This window comes from Oryzias melastigma, linkage group LG7 (genome assembly GCF_002922805.2).
Source record: "Oryzias melastigma strain HK-1 linkage group LG7, ASM292280v2, whole genome shotgun sequence".
In the NCBI taxonomy this organism is placed as follows: Eukaryota; Metazoa; Chordata; class Actinopteri; order Beloniformes; family Adrianichthyidae; genus Oryzias; species Oryzias melastigma.
Window position 1 is genome coordinate 8,104,028 of NC_050518.1, and position 24,761 is coordinate 8,128,788.

At 37.4% G+C, this 24,761-nt stretch overlaps 2 protein-coding genes across 2 annotated transcripts in view; both read right to left on the reverse strand.

Annotated features, from left to right (window-relative positions):
- Positions 1-16,601, reverse strand: part of LOC112159792 (dihydropyridine-sensitive L-type skeletal muscle calcium channel subunit alpha-1) — a 23,642-nt gene extending 7,041 nt beyond the window's left edge. Inside the window, exons 1-32 of the mRNA XM_024294088.2 lie at positions 15,432-16,601; positions 14,138-14,243; positions 9,556-9,695; positions 9,304-9,437; positions 9,043-9,195; positions 8,759-8,964; positions 8,581-8,684; positions 8,347-8,492; positions 8,189-8,270; positions 7,074-7,234; positions 6,778-7,003; positions 6,478-6,685; positions 5,777-5,897; positions 5,563-5,677; positions 5,392-5,491; positions 5,249-5,318; positions 4,910-5,042; positions 4,711-4,840; positions 4,568-4,627; positions 4,124-4,230; positions 3,946-4,033; positions 2,791-2,898; positions 2,657-2,709; positions 2,437-2,583; positions 2,153-2,354; positions 1,909-2,067; positions 1,500-1,610; positions 1,339-1,422; positions 872-919; positions 465-491; positions 258-383; positions 109-174 (exon numbers count right to left, since the gene is read on the reverse strand). Coding sequence (XP_024149856.1) covers positions 109-174; positions 258-383; positions 465-491; positions 872-919; positions 1,339-1,422; positions 1,500-1,610; positions 1,909-2,067; positions 2,153-2,354; positions 2,437-2,583; positions 2,657-2,709; positions 2,791-2,898; positions 3,946-4,033; positions 4,124-4,230; positions 4,568-4,627; positions 4,711-4,840; positions 4,910-5,042; positions 5,249-5,318; positions 5,392-5,491; positions 5,563-5,677; positions 5,777-5,897; positions 6,478-6,685; positions 6,778-7,003; positions 7,074-7,234; positions 8,189-8,270; positions 8,347-8,492; positions 8,581-8,684; positions 8,759-8,964; positions 9,043-9,195; positions 9,304-9,437; positions 9,556-9,695; positions 14,138-14,243; positions 15,432-15,616 — 3,906 coding nt within the window. The 5' untranslated portion in view covers positions 15,617-16,601. The remainder of the gene's footprint in view (positions 1-108; positions 175-257; positions 384-464; positions 492-871; positions 920-1,338; positions 1,423-1,499; positions 1,611-1,908; positions 2,068-2,152; positions 2,355-2,436; positions 2,584-2,656; positions 2,710-2,790; positions 2,899-3,945; positions 4,034-4,123; positions 4,231-4,567; positions 4,628-4,710; positions 4,841-4,909; positions 5,043-5,248; positions 5,319-5,391; positions 5,492-5,562; positions 5,678-5,776; positions 5,898-6,477; positions 6,686-6,777; positions 7,004-7,073; positions 7,235-8,188; positions 8,271-8,346; positions 8,493-8,580; positions 8,685-8,758; positions 8,965-9,042; positions 9,196-9,303; positions 9,438-9,555; positions 9,696-14,137; positions 14,244-15,431) is intronic.
- Positions 16,602-17,353: 752 nt separating this feature from the next.
- On the reverse strand, positions 17,354-21,372 carry tmem9 (transmembrane protein 9). The gene is made up of 6 exons (XM_024294098.2): positions 21,220-21,372; positions 20,931-21,058; positions 20,416-20,507; positions 20,124-20,232; positions 18,631-18,762; positions 17,354-18,563 (listed from the first exon to the last, which is right to left on the reverse strand). The coding sequence occupies exons 2-6, from the start codon at positions 21,018-21,020 to the stop codon at positions 18,423-18,425; spliced, it is 564 nt and encodes a 187-aa protein (XP_024149866.1). The 5' UTR covers positions 21,021-21,058; positions 21,220-21,372; the 3' UTR covers positions 17,354-18,422.
- Positions 21,373-24,761: the final 3,389 nt, after the last annotated feature.

Here is a 24,761-nt window from a genome sequence, read left to right on the forward strand (position 1 = left end):
TTGGGTGCCATCCACTAAAGCGACCTTTCCAAAGATCTGAAAGACAAAATAATCAGAGTCAAATAATTTAGCCAATCAGCTTAAACAGGGACAGGAAGTCCACTGTACCTGCATCCCGATGACAGCATAGATGAAGAAGAGCATCACAATGAGCAGAGCTACATGAGGAAGAGCCTGTTGATAGAAAAAAAAACACTTTGTAGAACAGTTTACAGTAAAAAAGCTAAAAGGATTAAAGTCGTGACTAGTGTGAAGACCTGGAAAGACTTGATGAAGGTCCACAGAAGGTTACGAATGCCCTCTGAACGGTTCAGCAGCTTCACCAGACGCATGACACGGAAGAGTCGGAAGAATGTGATGGAAACTGAGGCGTTTTCAGACGCCTGTCAGCAAAAAATAAGATTAAATGATCTTAAACACTAAAATGGGGCTTTATCTCAAAAGTTTTTAGAATTTAAAATTACCGCAATTTCTTGCATAGGATCTGTCTCCTACAAAGAGAAACAAAACAGTTACTTTACTTATATTAACTGCACCTATGATTTATATAATTGAGACAACTGGATTCAAATGTGAACATCATCAGGGATTCAAAGAATGGTTATTCTAGCAACTACCCATGCCAAATAAACAAAATACACACATGTTGCTGCTAGAATATTAATTTTTTCAGTCAGTATAGCGATTATGAGGATAATCATGTTTAGAGGTAAATCTTTTTTTAAATTCAAAACAGTAAGTTTCATTCTCTACAGTGAAAACATGTTTTCATCAGCAGGACGAGCAACACTGGACTAGTTCAGGTCAATGTTTCAGAGGAGAACACGGAGTGCTCACACAGCAAGGCTCATGCAGCAGAGCAGATATTTACAGCACAGCCATGGAGACAGTACAGCCCTCCACTGGAGGCCAGGGCGCTCTGTGGAGGATAGACACGTGAGGAGTGAGGTGCATGAAACACAATGAGATTGGTGAGGATGTAAAAATGCAAAATAAATAAATAAATAAAGACAGAAGATTTAAAAATATTTAAAAAAGAATGTTTTGAGTGGAGAAACTGTGACATGTTTGAGGATGTGGATGAAATAGCAATGTAGTGTGACAGTGGTAAAAGAAAAAGTTACTTTCCTAGATTCTATCATCCTCAAATACTAAATATAAGGCATAACATATCTACAAATAATGAGGTGATTAATGCTAAGCAGAATGGAAGTGAAGTCCTGACTCATTCCTTATTATTTTTTTGTCAAAAAAATACAAATGTGACTTTATACAGATAATTATCAAACAAAAGCAATCTAATTTAAAAAAATGTTCATGTTTTATAAATGTCCTTACGTCGACTTCACTGAGGATGACATCAACAACGCTACCGATGACAATAATGAAGTCAAACACGTTCCATGGGTCTCCAAAGTAGCCCTGCACAATAAAACTGAACACTTAAACTCATGAAGAAGTGAGACATTCTTTAATCCACGAGAATGGAAAAACTCTACCTTAGCTTTGAAGGCCATAAGCTTGAGTATCATCTCCACTGTGAAGAGTACTGTGAAGATCAGGTTCAGCATGTCTGACAGCTTGGTAACGTGGTCTGACTGGTTACAGTGCTGTTGGAAAAAAATGTTTAAGGGCAAATCCATTTTTTTTAATTTCAAAAATGACACATCTTTAGCGTGTAAATAATAATAAAAAAAAATAGCACAAAAATCACAAATGAAGAGCTTAAACAGAAATTTTCTTTCAGAATATTTTTTTCTCCCAAGGAAATAAATTGTTCCAAACATTTATCAAACGTGAAGTAAATTTCAGAGCTTTCTAAAGATAAATCATTTAAGGAAATAATTCCAGTCTGACACTATATAATCTATGTGCTTTTAGGCCGTGACTGGACTGTGATTTACATACCTGCATACCCAGACACAACGTGTTCAGCATAATTAGGAAGAACATGAGGTACTCGAAGTAGCAGGAGGTTACAATGTACCACACGCGGTACTGGAAGGGATTCTTAGGGATGTAGCACCTCAGAGGGCGAGCCTTCAGAGCGTACTGCACACACTGACGCTGAGAGGAGGCAGGAGACCAGAGAGAGGAGAGTTAAAAAAACACAAAAAACAAAACAATGTTTGAGTCCTGCTTCTTAGAGTACCTGGTTTTTGTCCAGCTCACAGTTTTTGTACTCCTGCTCGCCCTGCTCCTGGAAGGTGACGATGACGAAGCCCACGAAGATGTTCATCATGAAGAAGGCTATGAGGATGATGTAGATGATGAAGAAAATAGACACGTCAATGCGGTTGTTGTAGACTGGACCGAAATCTTCTTCAGCTGAATCGATGGCTCTGTACAAGAGTCTGGAAACAAAAGTTGAGGAGAGAAAAGATAAATTCATTTGAAGCATGTTTAAAATGTAATCTAGAAAGTCTTTGAGCTTACTTTGGCCATCCTTCAAAGGTGGAAACTGTGAACAGAGCCAACATTCCGTTAAGCACGTTGTCAAAGTTGAAGTCACTGTTGATCCATTCCCTTTTAGCCAGCACCGTCTCTTTGAGGGAGTTCTCCATGGGCTTTATGAAGTATCCTCTGTAAACACACATAGTCACCCTTTAGCAGCACAACAGTTCTTTTTAAAGATGTGGGAGGGTGGCTGACTTACTGGCAATCTTCTGCTGTCATTTTGGTGGGGTCAGTGCAGCTGTAGAATTTGCCCTGTGAAGGAAGGAGCCATTTTTGACTCAAATTAGCCTTTATTAGAGCTTCAGATCAACAGGGAAATATAAAGAAAACTACCTTAAACAGCTGGACTCCTATGCAGGCGAATATAAAGTTGAGCAGCATGGTGACCAGCACAATGTTTCCAATTGTTTTAATGGCCACAAACACACACTGGACCACATGCTGCGGAAAGGAGAAAAGGGATAAATACTGAGAAATGGAACAAGTTTGTGCAAAAGTATTTTCTTTTTGTGTTATAAGAGCCCTAAAAACTATATCACCTTTGTAAAGAAAAGGAGCAAAGAGAATATTTTAAATATATCCAAGTAAAGGTGTGTACATATTTTTTATTTATTGATTATTTAACAGCCTTTCTTTCCCAATACGGATGTTCAGAATTATTTTTTGACCCAAACCCTTGACCTAATTTGGGAAGTTTTTACAATTTGTTGATTGAAACCCTTAAATAATTTGTTAAATATTAAGGTTTTTTGAAATACTATGAAAGAGAAGCCAAAAAATTGTTTTAGCTGAGTTGAGAGAGAAAAAAAACTACGAAATATCATAACGTTTCTGATGTTTACTAATCAAAACTATAATGCCTTTCAATCATTTACTTTTGGACAAAGAAGCGTCTAAGTATCTGATTGCACTGCAGGGTGCTGGTTGTTTGATGGTATGATGCTGATGGTAAATATTCAGATGTTCTTTAAGTCTTTAATTACGCTCCCCAGTTTTTAATTTCCTCAAACGTTTTAACTTTTTAAGTTATTCTCATATTTTCTTTGATTTTGGATGTATTAACTCTTAAACCTCTTTGAAAACTGTTTAGCATTCTGCCCAAAACACCAGCAGAACAAGAAAGGTGAATTATTGATTTATTATCAGATCCTTTAGGTGCTTTACATCCATTCTTTAATGTGTAATAGCAGCTTAAGAAATTCTGTTCTGCTTACAGGCCAACTATAAGAGTGAGATCTATCATTAACTGGTATAGAGAGTGTGTCCTGTAACTGCTGCTGCTCAAACTAGAGCCACACTGTAAAATAATAGGTAGCAGCTATTATAGGAGCTGTAATTGTCACTGCTCATTCAGAAGTTTTAGCTGGTTCTAGACAAAAATAATTCTGATTTTAGTATTTAAAAGCACCAAGATAATAACATTCCCAGTTAAAGTCTCTTTTTCTGCAATTAATTTTTTCAGCTGAACAACTGATGCATGTCCTGTACCTTCAGTCCTTTGGCTCGGTTGATGGCTCTGAGAGGTCTCAGCACCCTCAACACCCTGAGAATCTTCACCACAGAGATAGCACTGGACCTGAACATAATAAAAACAGTCATCGTACATGCACGTTTAAAGAAAAAAAAAGGAGTTGGACCAACAGTGTTTTGTGTGATCCAGACTCACTCCATTCCCATGGACAGGAGTGACACTGTGACCACGATCAGATCCAGGATGTTGAAAGAATTACGACAGAATGAGCCTTCATGCATGAACGCGCCGTACACGGTCATCTGTCAGTGACACAATGAAATCAAGTTACACACAGCAGCACTATCTTCAGATGACATACATTATGTATTTGTGGGTCTGTTAACTGAAGGAAAGGTCAGGAATATTTTAAAAGCTTTTTCTGTATCTTATCATTACCTTCATTACAACTACCTGCCTTTTATTTTACGTGAAATTTGGATTTATTTGACCAAACTCAAAAACTCCATATTTTAGCAAAACTGAATCTCTATGTGTACATTTTGTGGTGTTGTAATGTGTAAAATTATTCAAAATTAAAAGTAAGTTAATTGTAGTTGAAAAAAAAGAGACGTATACAAAATAGTTGTTGACTTTTACCTTGAGCACGATCTCAATGGTGAACACGGTTGTGAAAACAATGTCAGCATAAGCCAAGATCTTTGAAAGAAGGACAAAAGAAAGTTTAAGTTCAGAGTTCAGCCTCTTGCGTTCATTGTCGTCAAACACAACTCGTTTTCCACCTGGTTCCTGTAGGACCTTGGATCGATGGGGTCCTCAGCTGCCAGTGAAATGGAGGAGAGCAGGATGAAAAGTAGAATTAAGTTGGTGAAGGACGAAGCGTTGATGATCTTGTAGCACAGTTTACGGAACCTGGATTGCAAAGAATTGAAGTGAGCTAAACACATTTTTATCTTTGAAACACATCTTTTAATGTCTTACTTGTTCTGAGGGCCAAAAATATAAAAAGAACTGGCTTCAGGTAATGGGACCGCCTCTTCCTTCAGCTGAAGGTCCGCCATCGGTCGAGGCCGAGGGCTTAAGGGGATTTCAGGTTCTTCCTCCTCATCGTCACCTAAAACGCAGAAACACAAACTGAAGCTGAAGAAATGTGCTTGCATTTAACAAAACTCCAAAGCAAAGATTGAGGAGAAACAAAATTATTATAATTATCATGCAAAACAGCTTAAATTTCTCAACACAACCCAAGAACAGTCCTTATTTTTACTGGTCATCAATATGGAGACAACAAATGAAGAGGAAGATGAATGACTGGTTTACCTGGGAAATCAGCAGGTGGAAATGGATCTTTCACTTCATTGACATTGGACTCAAATTCATCGACTTTAAGCTGAAAACAGAAATAGGATACATTAAAGATCCTTCAGCTCAATCAATGTTTTGTAACATCACCCGACACCAACCTTGGCGGTGGTGGGCATGCCCTCCACCTTGGCCCTCTGCTCTGCCAGTTTCTTAGCAATCCTTTCCCTTTCTTCATCCGTCTTCTCTGGCATTTTGGACCTGAGTGTAAACCACATTACATTTAGCAAATTCAAAAACACAACTATTTCTTTATTTAATCATTTAACAACCTTAGCAGCTTCTTCTTCAGCTTCTCTTCTGCCTTTTCTTTCTGAGCTGAAGTCAGACTCTCCGCCTCTGCCAGGTTGTCGACGGCGATGGCCAAGAAGACATTCAGGAGGATATCTTGTTACACCGAGTTCAGGAAAATGAGAACTGTGGCTGTTAAAATAGCTCGTCATTTTTGCATGTTAAAAACACATGTATGGCTAATTCTGAGGATACAGTTTCCACAGACGAAAAGGATGATGAAGAAAATGGAAACCAGGATGCCAGGTATGACAGGCCCTCCGTGAGCCATGATACCATTGTTCATGATGAGAGTCCACTCTTCTCCTGTCAGAATCTAAAAGACAATTACAGCTTAAAAAACTAACATTTGCAGTCATAGTTTAAAAGAAGCTGAAATTACTTTTAGCATCTTATAGATCCAATGAAAATACAGTTTTTAAAATGTATTTTTTTCTGATAATGGAGGACACATATATAAAGAAAATTAAGCTATTTCTTAGTATTTATTTAATCAAATTGTTGCAAATCAGGAGCAGACGAAAAATTGTCAGTTGGGGATGTAACATTTGGGGGCTTGTCCGAGATAGTCTGGGATATACTCATCTGGGAAGCTTGATAAAGAATTTATTTGTGAGGTGAAAAATACGCTGGATGGCCATGAGCTCCCTGTTCTGGGCTCTCAGCCACTGGGACAGGATTGTACCGCACTAACAGTCTCGCCCACAACTCAGAGGGGAATTTCTACTGAATTCTACAGAAACTATGTCCTAGAAACTGACTTTTTTCTTAAATTTTGGCTAAAAAACAGCATCATCATATATATATTTTTTTACAATAGATCAAAAGATGATCGAAGTGGGGCTTTAAAACCAACCAAAAGAGCTCAACGTCAAAGCACCGCTGGTTTTCCTCACCTGAAATACGCTGATGAGCGCCTGGGGGAAGTTGTCAAAGTTACTGCGAATGGGTCGGTTGTGATCAAAGTTGAATTTCCCTCCAAAAACCTGCATTCCCAGAAGAGCAAAGATGACAATAAAGAGGAAGAGAAGGAGGAGAAGGGAGGCGATGGAGCGAACGGAGTTGAGAAGAGAGGCCACGAAATTGCTCAGAGAAGTCCAGTACCTGAAAACAGTCACCAGATGTTACATTTTCAACGCATCGCACGGTAAAGGAAAAACTGAACAGGTTAAGCTTCTGATTCAATGTCGACTTACTTAGTAACTTTGAGGATCCTCAGGAGCCGTATACACCTGAGGACAGAGAAACCTAGCGGAGCGACCGCTCCGGCCGACAGCATGATCATCTCCAGAATGCCGCACAGCACCACAAAGAAGTCGAAGCGGTTGAACAGAGACATGAAGTACGCTCTTGGTCCGAGAGCATACAGCTTCACGAACATCTCGAGGACAAACAGCACCAGCAGTCCACGACTGGCCACGTCTGTTGAGATGACAGAACATGTTATTGAAACTGAGACGGGAGGAGATCATCTCATAGTCTAGTCTCCAACCTTGTAGGGTAGTCAGAGATTTAGGCTGGTGATGATACTCTGTGGCGATAGTCAGAGTGTTGAGGAAGACGAGGAACATCACCAGCCAGTAAAAGCTCTTCGTCTTCACGTACACCAGACATTTCATCCTGAAGAAACGGTTCCAACGACGGGCCAGGCGGCTAAACACAGAGAAAAAGCAGCTTGTTGAGCCATGTGACCATTTTTTTGGGTTGACTATCATTCCTGCCATTAACTAACACATTTCTTTGGAAATTAGTGACTTAGACTTTTTCTATCCTAATCCTGGGTTGTTGTTGTTGAAGTAACACATTTTGTCCAATAGCAGATAATCCAAACAGGGATTTGGGATCGTCTGCTTCCTGTCCCTCTTACTTCTGCTATGTATATCATTTCTCTGGTGTACCAGGGATTTTAAATGAGTTTGTGTTCATTGTGTTCTTTTACCATTACAGCTATTGACAGATCTCTTTTATCTTCCAACCGATGATCAGTGGCTTTGTGTTCATCTGCTTCCTTGTTTCTATCTACAGCAAACGTATTATTTTCTTTGTAGACTATTGCCCCACTGACAGAAACATCAGTGTCCTGATTTGATTGGCTGGCTTTTGCTGAGCTCTTAGATTGACTAGTTGTTATAGTTAGACTGATAAAGCGAGGTTTTTCCATCAAATTTTTTTTTCATCAAATTTCTGGGACATCGAAAATCAAGGGTTTAAGAAAAATTCAGAAAAAAATGTAAAGGTTTAAAAAATTTAAAATCCGATGGAACAGAAAAACATCTATAGTTCTGCTGAAGAACTGCCTTACTAATCCTCCATTCACTCGGATTGTTTCCTCTCAACTCTCCCCTTTCGATTGCAGAATACTAGGACTGCATTAAACATCCTTCAATATAATCAATCGGTTGGTCACTCATAGAAGACATTTGTGAACAACTGAGATAGTAAGCCTTTATTTGAATTATTTGGATTGAATTGGATTAGAAATAATTTAATAAATAAGGTTCAGTTTGATATTTTTGCTGTTTTTATATAGCTGTGAACTGGAGCTTTGTGAATAAACTGAATTGATTTTGCACTCTAGCTTATGTCTAACTACAGAAGAGAACTCACTAGTAATAGATGATTCGACTTTTGCCCTCCAGATCGTACAGGCTGTCTGTTTCAGAGTCCCCGTTGGTCAAAGGTAGAAGACCTAAAGGACCAAGACAAACGTTCTCAATCTGATGCAGAGTTTGCATTAGTAACAACTGTTTGTCTACTGATCTGACCTTTGCCCTCTCTGTCTGCGTCCAGGACTTCAGCATGAGTGATCCATTCCATGTATCCATGGAGGTCCTCGTCCAGCTGCTGACGCTCCCGCAGTTTCTGGAATTCTCCTCGTGATCTGGCTTTCTCTCGCTCCTTTGTAAACTCTCTATATGGAAAATGGAGGTTTTTAAATGAGCATGATTCATTTGTTTGACCACACAACGGAGCATTTAAGGATAAAACTGCTGTCTTACCCACTGAGCACGCCCAGAACGAGATTGAGAACGAAGAAGGAACCGACCAGGATGAGAGGAACAAAATACACCCATGGCCATTCATTTCCGATGGCATCATTAACCTGAGAAGAAACTCAAGAACATCAGCAGAACAACAAACTGAAGATCTGAAAAAACACAAAGAACCAGTACTAACCCAGTAGAGGACCTTGGTCCATCCCTCCATGGTGATACACTGGTACACAGTCAGCATTGCAAAACCAATGTTATCAAAGTGGGTGATACCATTGTTTGGACCCTCCCATCCGGGGCGACACTCTGAGCCGTTGATGGAGCAGCGGCGTCCGTTACCGGCCTGAGCACACGGAGCAGGCAGCTCCCCTTCCGCTGTGGCGTAGATGTCTGTGTGCAGAGGAAATAGCAAACAACTCAAAAGTAGAGCAAGAGCGGGCACGTTGAAGGGTGTTCTTCTATACAGACTTGTTCCCGTGTAGTAGCAGGTCTTGTGCATTTTGCACTTGAAGAGCTCCAGGCCCATGATGGCATAGATGGTGACCAACAAAAAGACCAGCAGGGCAATGTGCACCAAAGGCAGCGTGGCTTTGAGGATGGAGTTCATGACCACCTGAAGGCCTAAAAAGAGGTTCATTTCAATTACATTTGTGTCTGTAACTACAAACAACATCCATATAGTACAAAATAAAGTCATTGGGATGTGTGGATAGGGGTTCGAGGTCTTACTGGGGACTCCAGAAACAAGGCGAAGGGGCCTGAGCACCCTGAAGGCCCTTAGAGCCTTCATGTCAAATCCTCCACCCTTCTCTGTCGGTACTCCTGCGATCATATTGATGGTATCCAAAGCAAAGGTGAACAAGCTGGAGGTAAGAATAAAGGATAAAAAACTATCCTTTTTTTTGTTGTTCATATAATTCAAAGTGTGGCTCTGCTCTTTGGCATTAGAGGCCTGCAGCTGCAGCTCACAGATCAGCTTACCCCATGAAGACGATGACGAAGTCCAAAATGTTCCAACAGTTCCGTAAATAGGCCCCTTCGTGGAACACGAGACCGTACGCCACAATCTTCAAGAAGCACTCCAAAGTAAAGATGATCAAGAAGATATACTCCAGACTCTCCTGTCGTAGGACAAACAGATTCAACATTTTAAGTTGAATGGAGAAGTCACATTTCCTCCATTTTTCAGTCTTTACTTGGATTTAAACGATATGTGAATTTCATAGACTGAAAGAAAGCAGAGTTACTGTTCGGATGTTGAACAGAAAATGTGATGATAAGTTTTTGTCTTTGGGTTAAATAAAATCTAACAAATATCAAATGTCCAAACACCTTGTATTTGCTTAAAGGCTATAAATAGATTAAATTCAAGTGAGCTGTTCATTTAATCATTAACCTCATGAGATAATAAACAGACATGTTTCCTTTCTTTTCCATTTTTTTTAATATATAATTATAAAAAAAAAGTTTCCGACAATAATCAAATGGGAGGAAATACTCTAAAGATTCTGTTCATGAAATGTTCTTTCAAAATCAATCAGGTCAAAATTTTTGACCCGATAAATCAATTAAAGACTCCATCTGCTCCTTTGAGGTGAATCCAATTCATTCAGACTGTGAGCTAATATGGTCGCCAAAATGACTCAATCAGTAAAATAAGAGCAGTCTTTCTGTAAACAGGGCTGATCACTCTGATGCTACTGATACTGTCTTGGCTGACCTACATCTGACAGCAGCAGAGGAGTGAACCCTCTCCTCTTTCATTTCCCTGGGAAGGAATGAACTGTAATGTGTAAGAAAGCATTAGGAGGAGCTGCTATCTTTTCTGAAGAAAGCACTTCACAGGAGCGGGGTTAGCACACATGATTATTCTGTCGTGGACGTTGGTAAATGTCTACCTCTTATAACTTCAAACTTTGTCATTTGTTTCTGTTGTTATGTAGAATAACATATATCAGCTGATAAGTAATTATTATGGAATTTCAAGGCAGACAGAAATCTAAATGATTTGCTGCACAGCAGTGACACAGAGGAATATAACACACATGTACATTCAGTAAAGAGTAAGACCCATCATCAGAATGTGCTGCAACCTTTGACAGCAGCCTCAGTTTGTAACTCATTATTTGCCACATTTAGGTTCTTTAAAGTTCAAGTAACTTTCTTTTATTTTCTTCTTTGGTCCACCTAAAAAGTCAATACTTTTACATTTCTCTAACTATCCATATGGGCAAACGTGGTTGAATTCAATTTTAGGCACTTCATACATCCTGAAAGGGATTTTTTTTCTTTAGATCTGACCCATTCTGAGCATGTGTGCCATGGGATCCTCCAGGACCGGTGAGCAGCTTCAGGAGAAGCTTCTGCATTAAAGCTACAGCCAAATCCTTAAACATAATATATGTTAACAACAAGAAACCACACAAACAGAAAGTAAAATGTGGGTTTCCTTGTGTTTTTCTCATAGACTTTATCTTCCCTGGACACATCAACCCCTCCACTCTCATGTTCCAAACAGGAAGTACCTGCTGATTCCAAGAGGCCAAAATACCATAGACTTCTATTAAAAAATAAACAGTTTTTTCTCTGTCATTTTATTTGTCAGACTAACCATTATTGCTCTGATATTGCTCTTGCAAGTTATTCAAGTTGTAAACAGACCAATCAGATGCTTCAGTAAAAGCATGTGGTGCCCACTGGCCCCACCTCGAATGTTTGATTGACAACTTCTCCTGAGCCCGCTTCCAGTGGAAGGGGTGTGGACTTGGAACAATCTCACTCAAGATTGACAGCAGTAGTTCCTCTAAAAACGAGACTCAGACCAATCACAAAATGGAGGCAGTGTATCAGGAAGTGATGGTGACGACTTTGGCCTGATTTTGCGAGGGCTGGTAGTAAGGTCTTTTCCATAGGTGACGTCAATACCTCACTTTGTCCAGTGAATTATATGTCTATGGCGTTTCTTTCCAACCATTAACACAATTGGTTTGGGGGTAGTAATTATGGATGGCAGAATTCTTGTTTTAAATCCAGAATCATATGTTAAACCATTAAACCGAATCATGAGAAAAGTGAATCCTTGCATCTAAACTGTGTACCGTATGTTTATGATGAAAGTATCAAACACGTGTTCTGTTAAATTCAAGAACGATTCATTATTTAATGCGCTATTGCTTAATAAAAATAATAAAAAGATCTTTTTCCCAAATTATTCATTGCTTATTAGCATATTTAAAAAATGATTTTGTAAAACACAAAGCATATTTTGAGACTAAGCAAAATCATGACCCAAAAATTTTGGTTTAAACTGAATCCTGCAATATAAAAAAGTTCAAGTAAAAACAGCAGAAAAAACAATTTTTGTTCAAGTAAACATGTCTTAGAGGGCAGAATTTTCTTCTTTAAAAAATCAAGAATTCTGGGTAAGACTATTTTTACCGCTCTGACAGATTTGCTTAGCTTATTTAAAGAAAATCTGCGAGTGGGGTAAGAATTTTTGACTTTTCTACAATGTATGTTTTTGCAGTTTGGGAAAGTGAATTGTTGCATCCCTACTAGTCATTTGAATGGGAGCAGACACTTACAGAAATATTTTGAACATGTTTGGATGAATAGCTCACTATGTCTGAATTCTCACCCTAATCTCTAACTACTAAACCTTTTCTCTCTTTTTTTTTTGAAACAGTGGATATGACGTCACTGATTTCACTAAATGAAAATCAAATCCATATGAACATTTCACGATGTCTATCTGTGACTCCTCTGTGTTCTGATGACGAAAATGAGGATGCTTTGTTAAAAAGTTACACTTAAACATTTTTTTTCTGCAAAAATTGTTCAACTGCAATGCATTGTGGTCTATATAGGCTAATGTAGTGACCATTGATGGACACTAGTTTTTGCAAAGACTTCTGAAAAATATCTAGGGCACTCAATTTTGGAATGGTAGATTGAGACAACACTACAAAACAGTGAATGCAATATACTGTAAGTAGTGAAGGAATTCAGACATAGATAAAGTACAAGAAAAGTTCCACTAAACAGTTATATCAAGGGAATTACGCAGAACATTCTTGGATGTGAGCAAATGCAGAATGCTGATTGGTTTAAGGGTTTGTGCTAATCCACAAAAACATTGAAAACCCAAGGACTGTTTTCTTCTGGGCTTTTAAAGTTAATTTGACTTTTTTGTTTGTTTGTTTGTTCATTTTGGGTAGCAGCAATTAACAACCAAAATTTTAAAATTAAAAACATAAAAAAAGCAACCAAATTTGACCTTGTGTGTTCTTCTCTAAAGTAAAAATAAAAGCAGATCTTCAATGGTAATGTCAATAAATACAATATTTTATAAATTTATTTTATTAATTTCTGTCAGTGGCCTGTTATCTTAGAATAAGTGAAATACATAAAAATGTTTTTTTTATGAATATTTTGGAGTTCTGTCTTCCTGCAGACATTTGATATTAAACCCCTACTTGATCAATTAACAGAATATGACCACTAAAACAAACCAAATGAAAACAAAATGTTTTTATTAAGTATAAGATGACATTTTATCACCACAGTCAAAAATGTAACATTACTCACTGATTTTCAATGAAGCATTAAATTATGGAAATATTTTACAAGAATTCATTTAATGTGTCTTTAGCATTTCAAAGTAAAGCAACATATTTTAAAGTTACATTTTTTATCCAAGTTTTTACTTTTAAAGCATTAGGTCAGGAGTGTTAGACTCCGTGTGAATGTGAGAGTGGATGTGTGTGATTGAGGCCCTGCGACAGACTGGCGACCTGTCCAGGGTGTACCCCGCCTTCGCCTTTCAGTAGCCGAGATAGGCTCCGGCACCCCCGCGACCCCGAAAGGGAAGAAGCGGACAAGGAGATGAATGAATGAATGAATGTTAGACTCCAGGTCTAGAGAGTCGGTATCCTGATGGTTCTTAAGAAATCCTGCCTCATCTGCTGCTGATTACCTGGATCAGGTGTGTTTAGCCAATCAGGAGCTCCAACAGCAGGTTAGTTGGAAAATATGTAGGACACCGGCCCTCGAGGCCTGGAGTTTGAGACCTGTTATCTGAAGCCCTTTTGTCTCCACCACTCAAAGGATGAACACTAAACATGTTTAGCTAGAGAAATTGAGTAACTTCTCACTCATATTTTGTTTTTTTAATCAATAATCCTTAGGTTTTTGCTCCACTATCTTGTAAAAGAAAGAATCTTGGACAGAAACGGATGACATTTAACGGGTTATGAGCATCTCACCACAACAGAAAAGTTTAAATGTATCAACGCGTCAAGTACAAATAGAAAATCCTAAATAAGCACTAAGTTATGTTTGAGTGGATTTAAAAATGGCTTTCCACTCACACTAGTGAGCAGCTGAAACCCTCAGCTATTAAAGCGTAGGCTTTGTCAACTATTAGCTACTCAGCAAATGATCATATCTATTTATATTGTCTGATCACTGCTTGAAGAGGCTATAATAGACGTGTACATAAACAAAACCATATATGACAGTTTTTTTTCACTCTACAGTTTTTAATGAATGGATCAGCACTTACCAGACTAGAGTTGGTGTTATTGCTATCTTCTTCAGGCATGGGCAGGAAGACGGCTAAAGCCACACAGTTTGCAAAGATGGTCAATAAGATGATGATCTCAAAAGTTCTGGATGAAAAAAAGTCAAGTTCATAACATCATGTGAGAAAACCCTAATAAATTAAATACAGGATTATTAAAGGATTTGTAAGGAGGAAACATTTCAAAACCTTTGTTGTTTTTGTATCATAAAATTCACCTCAAATGAAAAGCATTGATTTAAATCCTGCATGAAACATGGTCCCTAAAAGCATCCACTGAGTAATAGACAACAATTCTGTTTAGCAAGAAATGATGATGATGATGTGACAGAAATCTTTAGGTTTTTGTTCCACTGTTTTGTAAACAGAGACTTAGATAGAAACTGCTAATGAGCACCTCACCACAACAGAAAAGCTTAAACGCATCACCATGTGCCAGACTACTGTAATCCTGTCTGAGCCACTTCCCCATTCTCACCTGTAGGGGGCTCTCTTAAAGAATTCCCCTGCCAGGTCAGCATCATGTCTCAGTGATGATGGGAGACAGCTGCAGGACCCAAGAATATGACAAACCATTTAAACACGGCCTACTCATCAGGGAAATTTGGCTCAGTAGAACCGTAAGATAATTATGGGGTTTTTATCAACACAAAGGAAGTTTTTTTAAAAGTGAATAACAGTTTTGTTGTTCGTTACAGAACTTGAGTGCTGTGGAGAAGCAAAAATGGAAGTGTTTTCTGCAATCATTCCTTATGGTTATGCAGAAAATCATTTCAGAAACTTAAAAATAATGTAAATTTATCATTGAAATCTTAAATTAAATGCTTAGTGTGTATTTAAGCTGAAAGAGTGTAGTTTTTGTTTGTATGTTTTTTTAAAGCCGTGGTCATTTAAACCAATCTATTCTGATTTAAATAATATGTTATGACACATTATTAGTAAAATAAACAGTATTACCAATGGACTATGTAGTCCTTCATTTCACCTGCAAGCTAATACTTTGATAAACTTCTAGATTGCCTGAATTTAAACCCAGATTTCCTAAATATTTAGCACCTAAGAGGAGAAAAGACTTCTAGTTTTTCACTTTACCACTCGCTTCAGTTCAAAAACAAACAATCCGTGGACCCTAACAAATATGTTTACACTTCAGTGACGGACTAATCAGAAGTTAAAATAAGATGTCAGTAATTTTCTCACTATTAAGTCACTTCTCTGCAGAAATTCAGTCTGTAAGTAGGAATGCATACACATGAATGAAGTCTATAAAGGATACTTCCACTCCACGATGTTGGTGCAAGCCTTGCGGAAGGGATTTTTGAGGGAGAATAAGAAAAGGGTTCTTGCAGGGCGAGGGTTTCCTCCTGTGGCCTGGAGCTTCTTCAGCTTCTCCCTCTGCTTCCTCTTCAGCTCCTCCTCGTTCATGATGAACGATTTGTCGCCTGCTGCGTTGGAAGCCATTCCGAGGCCTTACTCTGACACAAACTCCCAATTCAAAAAACAAAAAAAAAACACAAAAATGTATGAGCTCTCAGTGTAAAATCCACCACACAGGTACAGCTTTACTCCCTCCTTTCATCGGGCCTCTGATCCCCGGACGCCGGACTACAGTAGATCCCCCCACCCCTGTCTCCCTTCTCCTCCCGACTCCCTCACACAGAGCCACAGACCTCCCCTCCAGCCCAAGGAGCTCTGACAGAAAAGCTCATCTCGGCAGAGAGGAAAATAACAGGAGCCCAGAGTGGCTGGAGGAGCAGTTGGCCCTGCTGTGGTTTAAATTTAGATTGGTAACCAGTGGCAGGCCATGCTTGGGGATGGATACGGGGGCAGGGGGGGGCGAAGAAGAGAAGTGACAGTTGAAAAAGTCGAGTAATAATTTCACTCAGATATGCTGCAGGCGAGAAGCTACAGGGCAGCTTAACCTTAGAGCAGTCGGCGGGTGATTTTCACCCAAGCTGAAGTATTTATATGGTTTTCTGGATTTTTCTAAGTGTCATGGGTTCTGGGGTAAAGTCTCATATGTCCCAGGAATGAGAGGACCAAAGGCCAAGTCTCTAGTATCATTATTTTTATTCATTTATTTTTATTTTCGAGCACGTTTTTTTTTTCATTTTCCATTTTCTTAGATAAACCACAGTTGAAAATAAAAGAAAACTACTCTAACTTATCTTGTGTTGTCATATTTTAATTTATTTTATGACAAATACTCTTTATTGGGTATTTTATATCAGGTAAAAATGACTCAGCAAAAGTGATGGTGTAACTTATTATAGCGTAAGTGCTCTAGGGTTACACTGAATACCAAACTTAAGAAAACAAAAAAAGCAAATAGGGTCGAATGTTTGACTGGCAGATAGCATTTTCTACAGTTGGATAAATCTTTCATAAAAATACAAAAATGAATAAAACTAAAACTTTTTTTCCTTTTACCATCCTTCTTCACTAAAGGAGCTTCCACGCAGAATTCAAAGACTGAGACATCAATTGCAAAAATGTAAAGGGAAAACTTTGTGTTTCATTTATTATCTGCAAATGTAATTTTTTTTGCTTTAATGCAAAATAAACTAGTGTTAGTAAAAAAGTAATCACATTGTGTTCTAGTTTGTTAAGAAAGTGTCTATAAAATGTCTATGCTATAGCTAACACGATGACGACCGACCGTTACAGTATCAAAGATGGGCGGGGCTTTTATACTGGAGCTGCAGAGCACGATGACGCAAAACTTCTGAAGTGACATGGGACTTACACCAGATGATCAATCACAAAATTTAACTGTACTACATCGTTTCAGCCTGTGGGGGGCAGCATACAGTCAATTTTAGACTAGAATTTCAGGAATTAAACAGGTTGCTTTTAAATTGTCAAAAATGTGGCAACTGGCAGCACTTTTAAAGCCCTATTTCTAGAGGTCGACAGCCAAAAAAAGTTGATTTAGTGTTTGTTTACTCTTTAAAGTCTATATCACACACAATTCCTGAAGGCTCTTCTCAAGCTGGTAATACTGTTAGATTTATACATAATTTAGGAGTTTAACTCTAAATGTATCAGGAACTGTTTCTGTTTTGACATTTAATAAGAATACATATTTGTTTTTTTATACCTCAGCGAAATCATAGGGTTTGTTTGTAGTAAATTGCTGTCAAATATTACCAAAAAAAAAATGTGTAGCAAGAAAGAAATCACAGAAAACAGACAGAATTAAGCATGTTGTTTTTCTTTATTAAGCATTGAACTAAACATGCCATCAGTAAAATTGTCATTTTAAGCTAAAAGAGGAAAGAATTAAAGGAAAATACAACATAAGAAGTTTTAGAAAAGCTTCACGCCACTTTGAATCATCAAAACAGCCGGAGTGGATGTCGACTTCATCCTACAAATTTCTGTAACAGCTGTAATTTAATATTGGTTCTTCAAATTCTTCATTTTTTACAGGGTTCAATGTAAGATTTTTCCTTTAATGTTACCATCATCTGTGTAAAAACACGGCAATAGCTGATCAATAAACATTCAATAAGTTGAAGTTACAAAGCACAGAATACAGGATCTTATGTCTTTTCTTTGTTTTTGGAAAAAATAAAACTTCAAGCTTTGATGCGAAAACTGATTAAGTTCAGTTCTTTTTTTTTCTTAAAGTAAAATAAAAACATTCTTAAAGGACATTTTTTCATATATTATTTCACACGAGTGCAAAAACAAAATATTGGATTAAATTAAAGAACAATCAAATGTTTTGGAAGCGTTTAAGTGCTGGTTTTTCAGTCTCTTTTGAGTCCATTCAACACATTTTCCCTCACAGAGAGAAGGGAAAAGGCACAGAATGAGGTGAAAAAGATCTGAGAGGAGCAGACCGTACTGCAAACACAGAACATATTAACGTTTTTACATCAAGTATTTCATATCGATAAGCTTGGAAGAACTGCAACTGCCTAAGCTAGCGAGTTGAAATGAAACCAGTGTACCACTCGTGAGGTAAGTTTCTAAATGGACCAAAAGCTGCCCAATATTTACTCATTATTGAAACATCAGAATATCTTCAAGATTAATCATAATACATTCCATAATAAGCATATTTACTTTTAAAGTGTGCAAAACATGTTTTCATTTTTAGCTCGTTACAGCCAAAAGCTGATTGACGTCGAGACTGTTGAATGGTCATGCTGTTTTTTGTTGTGGAAACACTGATCCAGAGTGATGCTGTGCTGGTTTGTGATCTGAGTTTAAGGAGGTCATCTACACTAAAACCTGCTTTTAATCTCAAGGGGACGGTTTAACTCAGCATTTTGTGTCGATCGAAAACGGTCTTTCGCTGCTCCTGCACCTGCTTCTTCCAGCGCTGCTGTGCTCCCTCGACCCGCTCCAGCACCGTGTTTCCTCTGTTCGGCCCACTGTCGGCCTGCGGACGCATCTCCTGCAAACAGAGGCGCATGAGAACCTGCTGGGTTCATAAGCACACCAATGCATGCGTTGTTTCTTACCTCGCTGTCTTCCTCGTTGTGCAGAGGCTGAGTGTAGGGGTCATGTTTGCGGATGAGAGGATCAACAAGGAGCAGGAACAGCATGTAGAGCAGCAATGCGCCCACGACCGACAGGTAAATGATGATGGTGACCTGGAACATTTAGCAAAGGGTCACTCTGTAATTTGATGCCTAGTTATCCTACATTTAACATGTCTTTGTATGGATGTCAGCCTCTGTTGATTGTATTGTACGTGGATTATTCTTGCTTTGATTGCTTATAATAAACTATTTCTAATCTAATCTTATCAAGATGTACACATCTTAATACACAGTCTACAAAAATAAAAATAAAAGATTCAAATAACTTTGTGGCAAAACAATGCAGCCAATTTGGCATTTAAATCTATAAATGAAAACGCTTTTTAATAGAAATATTTTTTTCTTATTGGCACTATTTATTTTTTAGCAACAAAAACAAAATGTCTTTGACAACACCGCTTCAAAGATAAAAACCTGACATCTAGGATCTTTTAGACTTTTTTGTTATTTGTGGTTAAAAAAAGTGATTTTAATTTATTCAGATATTGCTTGAAGTGCTGTGAAAAATTTGTTATCAGATGTTTAGTAGTTCACCTTCAGCCAATTATAACTGACTTGGTAGAAGCAAGTTTGTGATTGGACGCTTTTTGTTGCCTTCACATGTACATAAAAAGGCAAAGACAGTAGAAACGCAAAAGGAAGAGAAACTGACAAAGTCTGCCAGGAACTGAATATTTACTTCCAGATAGATTTTTTTAATCTTTTTACCAAAATAATCGTGTTTGTATCTGTGGTTTTGAACAGATACCGCTGTTACTGTGCTGGGTGCTCTGCTCCATTCCAAGACATTTACTTGTAGACAATTAGATCCATTAACGTCTTTTTTTTTTCCCCTCGTCTGAACTGGAGTTGGGCTCAGAACTGTACGGTTGGACAGCTCCGATATTGCTCGCCATTTTTTCTGCACCGGTTATGTTAGCTTGGAGTTGTAAGCTATCGAGACCGAGAGTAAACAAAGGTATCATGGGAAATAAATGGAGGCTTACTCCCCGCCAACAGTCCCGCCCACAACTCAGAGGTGAATTTCTGATGAACTCCTGCTTTTCTGCAGAAACTATCTCCTAAAAAACAACTCAGGTTTTGAAAATTAAAAGACCAGTGTGAACAATTTTACAATAGATCAAAAATGATCAGAGTGGGACTTTAAAACCTTGATTTTATTTCAGCCTATGGCTTAGTTGACTTGAGTGACTGCTCTGTGTTGTCTCATGACGCTCTGGTGTCTCTCCTTCCTTTCCTGAACAGCAAACGTTAAAGTTGAACTCCTGAATGCAGAAGAGCAGCCCACTCTTCTCCCAATGTGCTTTGATTAGTGATGACTCGGTGTACAAAAAGAAATAAAGGAATGTTGGAGCCTTCAGCGATGATACCATAGGAGACAAACCGTCAAAACCCAAATAAGCCTATTGTACCTTGATGGTGTTGCTGCTCCGCTCCTCATACTTGCACTCACACAGCAGACAGTAAGCTTCTACATCATATCCAGGAACTGGCATGGGCTCAACAACATGGAGGCAGGTACTGCAATGAAAGCAAATGTTTTCTTTAATGGTTAAACTAAAATGTGTAGAACAAGGGAAGCTCATAAAAATGCAGACAAAAACTCAGCATTAGTATCAATTCAGAAAAAAACTAAACCAGTTTCCCAATTTATAGTATTCAAATGATAGTAAAAAAAAAAAAATAAATAATAAATAATCTTACCAATCTTTCTGGGTAACATTTTTGTTATAAATGTTGCCACTGATGTTTCTGTACGGAGGGCAGATGCACTTGCAGCGAACATCTTCAAAGTTCTGCAACATCAAAAATAATTGGGTCAAAGTAGTTTCTATCATTATTATTATTATTGGGCAGTATAAGAGAAAGTTCTAGATCCTGGCTCTAGTGCGTGATTTTTTTTATTTCCTTGTTCCAGTCTGCTCCTGATTCAAGTGATCAGTTCTTCAATAGGGTCTGTTAAGGCCTGATAAAGTAGTGAAAAAAGGGGGACTTTGAAACAAGCCACGTGGGTTTATTACACCTGTTTACAGCAGAAAAACAGAACCATAAAACAGAAGTCTCCATTATTTCATTTATTAGACAAATTAGTTTAAACAACAATGGACAATAATGAGGCTGAGGATCACTTTAATGTTTACGATAAAAATAAAAATATATATGTACAAGTATCCAGGATGACTGGATTGGGCTAAAGCTAAAACAGTTTTTCCTTTTACCTTAGCGTCTGCAACAGCAGCAGCATCCAGAAGCAACACCGTCACGACTGTTGCTGCTAAGAAGCTCAAGGGTCCGTATTTACCAAACATCTCTCTGCTGCTGGAGCGGAAAGTTCTCCACTGACGCTCTGTCAAAACACCAGAATGACAGTTAGCATAGCTAGCATGTAGCTACACTGTAAACAACCATAGAAAAACCTCCGCAGTGGCTGACAACCTTTTTTTTCTTTAGGAAATAAAACAACAACAAAAATACTTAGTTTGTCTTAAAACGACTCAGTTAACTCACGTGTTAACAGCTCGTTCGCAACGAGTTTGTGTTGTGCATTCAGGACACAGCACTAGCATGAATCGCAGAACCTGTGAAAAAGCTGTAAACGCTGAAATGAGTTGTTCTTCCTGGATCCGGACTGTCGTCACGAAAATGTGAAACTGGATCGACAGCGCCCTCTGCTGGACAGATGTGGAAGGTTCCTTTGTCCTAGGAAATCAAAGAAAACAATGCTGTGAGTTAGAATTAGATAAAAAGTGGTCCGCACTCAGTGTCTCCCCTGTTTCAAAAAAGATAATTTATAATTATATTTACTTAAAAAAACAGTTTTGAAGCAAAAGAAAGATGATCTATTTTAATGCAATAAATACATCTGATTTGCTGTCAATATTTAATTGACTTGAAACTTAGTGACAGTTTGGGTGCTGTCCACTATCTATTTGCTAAAAAAGTAGGGGTTCAGCAAACCATAAAATTTATCCAGGACCTAAAATTTATCCAGGATCTTTTTGGACAAAAATTCAACCAATATCACTGAGAGATAAATCCTGAACAGTGCATTTGAAGTTTTCCAGATTCCTTGTATTTCTTACAAGATAATCAAATGTAGGTTAAATATGTGTACAAGCAAACCAGTAAACAAGAATTAATTCAAAATCCATTTACATTTTAGTTTCATAGAGTTCATCTCAATATTGTTTTTTCCATTTAAAAATTAGTAGAACATTCTACCACACTGTCTGGTCACATGTCTTTGCAAAATTCAGTGTTTCCACACATTGGACTGTAATGATGGCGTTTTGCTGTCATCACATGTGTGTTGTCCGCTGTGATGGCACTTGGTCATTTTTGCGTTATAATTAAACAAACCTACTATGTCTCAACCAAAATGGTATTTTCCAATATCGATTATCGATTTATCTAATTTTGATGATTTTTTTAATGGTTTAGGTTGATATTATTTGATTATTAACTTGTCTCAAACCGATCAATTTGGTTGGAGTGTATGAACAGTGATTGATCGTACATCCTTATGTTTCCTGATGTTTATTTATTTATTTATATTTATTTAGATTTGACTTATTTTTTCATTTTGTTTATTTTAATCATTAATTGTAAACGATAAAAGAAAAAAATGCACAGATTTATCAAACTCATTACAGAAATAAGGAAATACATTGATTAAAAAAGCAAAGAAAAACAAAACAACGACACACTTAAGTCACATTTGATTCATTAAATATAGTGGTTATTAACTGAAGTCAAGTAGAGTTTGATTTATTGCTTGAAAAGGAGCAGGAAGAAGATCATTTATATAATCCCACCCTGACTTAATTATTCAATTTTATAGTTTTGAATGGCTTTCATAATCCAGTTCTGATCATATGAAGTGCAGGAAAAAAAACATTTATCATGTGGCAACATAAAGTAATTTGTTACTATAAAAACATTTTTCCCAATTGACATGCTTCTCATATATAACATGTTTTTTTGTCTTGGTGAAATCAATATTCCCATTTCCAGATAATCCTGCCTTCACGTCTCTGTGTATAGTAAGATACTCTTACCGTTAATAAACCGTGTGAATCAATGAGTTGCAAGATCAACCTGAACCACTTGGGTCTGTTGCCATGCAGATCGATTCAAACTGTGACCCCACATGCCCACCCCCTACAAGAAATGATATCAGTACAAATAGCAGACATGTACTACCAAAAATTCATTTTCAAAGCAACCATGGAAGATCATCAGGAAGCAGGTATGAAAAAAAATGTTGTCTTTAAATTGTACAGAAATTTAAGGGAAAAAAAATCCAAAAATTTAATCAGGATGAGGTTTGGATTCATATATATGGCATTTTCTTTAGGGAGCCAGTGGAAGACCATGACCATGAATACAAGCCATGGAGAAATGGACCAAACACTTCACAGGGACCAGGTTAGACTTTCAATTAAAAGTTACAGTGTCAAATTCTTCCCTTTTAGTTTTCTGTTTTTATTTTGTTTTTGTGTGTGTGAGCCTACGGCACTAAAGGAATAAACTTTGACAAAAGGGGCCAAATTCATCTATTTTCTGAACTTGCTGAATCCCTTTAGGGGTTGCTGGAGCCCGTCCCAGATACTGTTGGGGGAAGGGGGGTTTTCATGAACAGGTTGCTGGTCTGTGGTGAGGCCGTACAACCACACACACCTATTTGGAATTTTGTAATCATAAATTCCTGCCATGCAGACTCCTCACTAAAACGTCCCAACTGGGATTTGAACCAAAACCTTCTTGTTGTGAGGCCACAGTGCTAACCACTACACCACCATTCAACACTTCAGAAAGCAATATTAAGAAAATTATTAGTGCAGCTACGTAGAAACTTCACTATGTTTTTCCTTTTTATTTTTGTATTTTTTATTTTTTTTCCTGGTTTTTCTTGTTTTTTTTTTTTTTTTAAACACGATTGACAGCATATTTGTTTTAAATGACCTCTTCTTAAGGTCAGTTTTCCATCAAATTTTGAGGCGTAAAACTCTGAAATTAATTCACTCATGCAATAAAAACATGTAATAATTCAAAGTGTTGTAAAAGACGTTCAAAAAAATATTTAATTTCTGTTTTGCTGTGAATCTTCCTTATATTTTGTTAAATTAATTACTTTTTGATTGATAAAAATGTACTTGTTTCTCATGGGTCAAATTGTTAATTTTTTTTTTAATCTTAAAAATGTTCCTCACTTATTGGTGGACTTCTTTCTCAAGAGTATTATTTTATAGATTGTATATTCATGTTGTTTGCTTTTATTTTAATTTCATTGCTGTTTGTGCTAAATTAAAATAAACTAAATGTAAAGTTATGAGGACGCAAGTAATTTCAGAAAGTCAAAATGTTAAATGAAAAAAGCATTTGCCATAATTTTAGACATCATTTTAGGCATAAATTTGTAGTAATCAGTAAATACATTTTCTCACTGATGTCACTGTAAGGTAACCATTTCTCTGGGTTTTGCAGCACACAGCTGCCCTTTAAACCTTCAAGCCAATTAAAGTATAAATAACACTGACCAGAGCTCAGTGACTGATCATCTTTTTAGTTCACAGTTCAAAGGCGATCATATCATCTTTGAAAAGATTTATTTTTACCTCGAAAAAATGTTTGACAGAGGGAGAAAAGAAAAATTGTTTACAAAATTGTTCAAAATTACACTAAAAACTCCTGCATAGATTCAACATACAAGTTTCACCAAATCTCAGAAACCCTCAGGAGAAATATCTTACAATGCAAATTCTAATTTTAATGTAAAAACCTTTTTTCCTTTCAGGTTTTTGTACAAATACGTGCAGAAACTGAGAATTGTTTCTTTAGAATTGTGAAAACGGTGCAGCGGTACGTCCACTAGGAGATGCTATAAGGCCCACTGTGAAGCAAAAAGTCCAGCCAACACACAGATGGTCAAAATTTGATGGATGTTTCGTAAAATAAAGGATTTTAATTCAAACAGCTAGTTTAAAAGAAAAAATAATAAAGAAATAGCATAGATAAAACTGATCAGCAAAGAGTCTTCCTGTATCCGT

Excerpts from the sequence above, each read along its gene's own strand:
- tmem9 (XM_024294098.2), bottom strand. The coding sequence starts at position 21,020 with ATGTTTGGTAAATACGGACCCTTGAGCTTCTTAGCAGCAACAGTCGTG. Across the intron at positions 20,233-20,415 it reads AATGTTACCCAGAAAGATTG|TACCTGCCTCCATGTTGTTG; the intron begins GTAAGATTATTT and ends CTTTCATTGCAG. Across the intron at positions 18,564-18,630 it reads ACAACGAGGAAGACAGCGAG|GAGATGCGTCCGCAGGCCGA; the intron begins GTAAGAAACAAC and ends CTCTGTTTGCAG.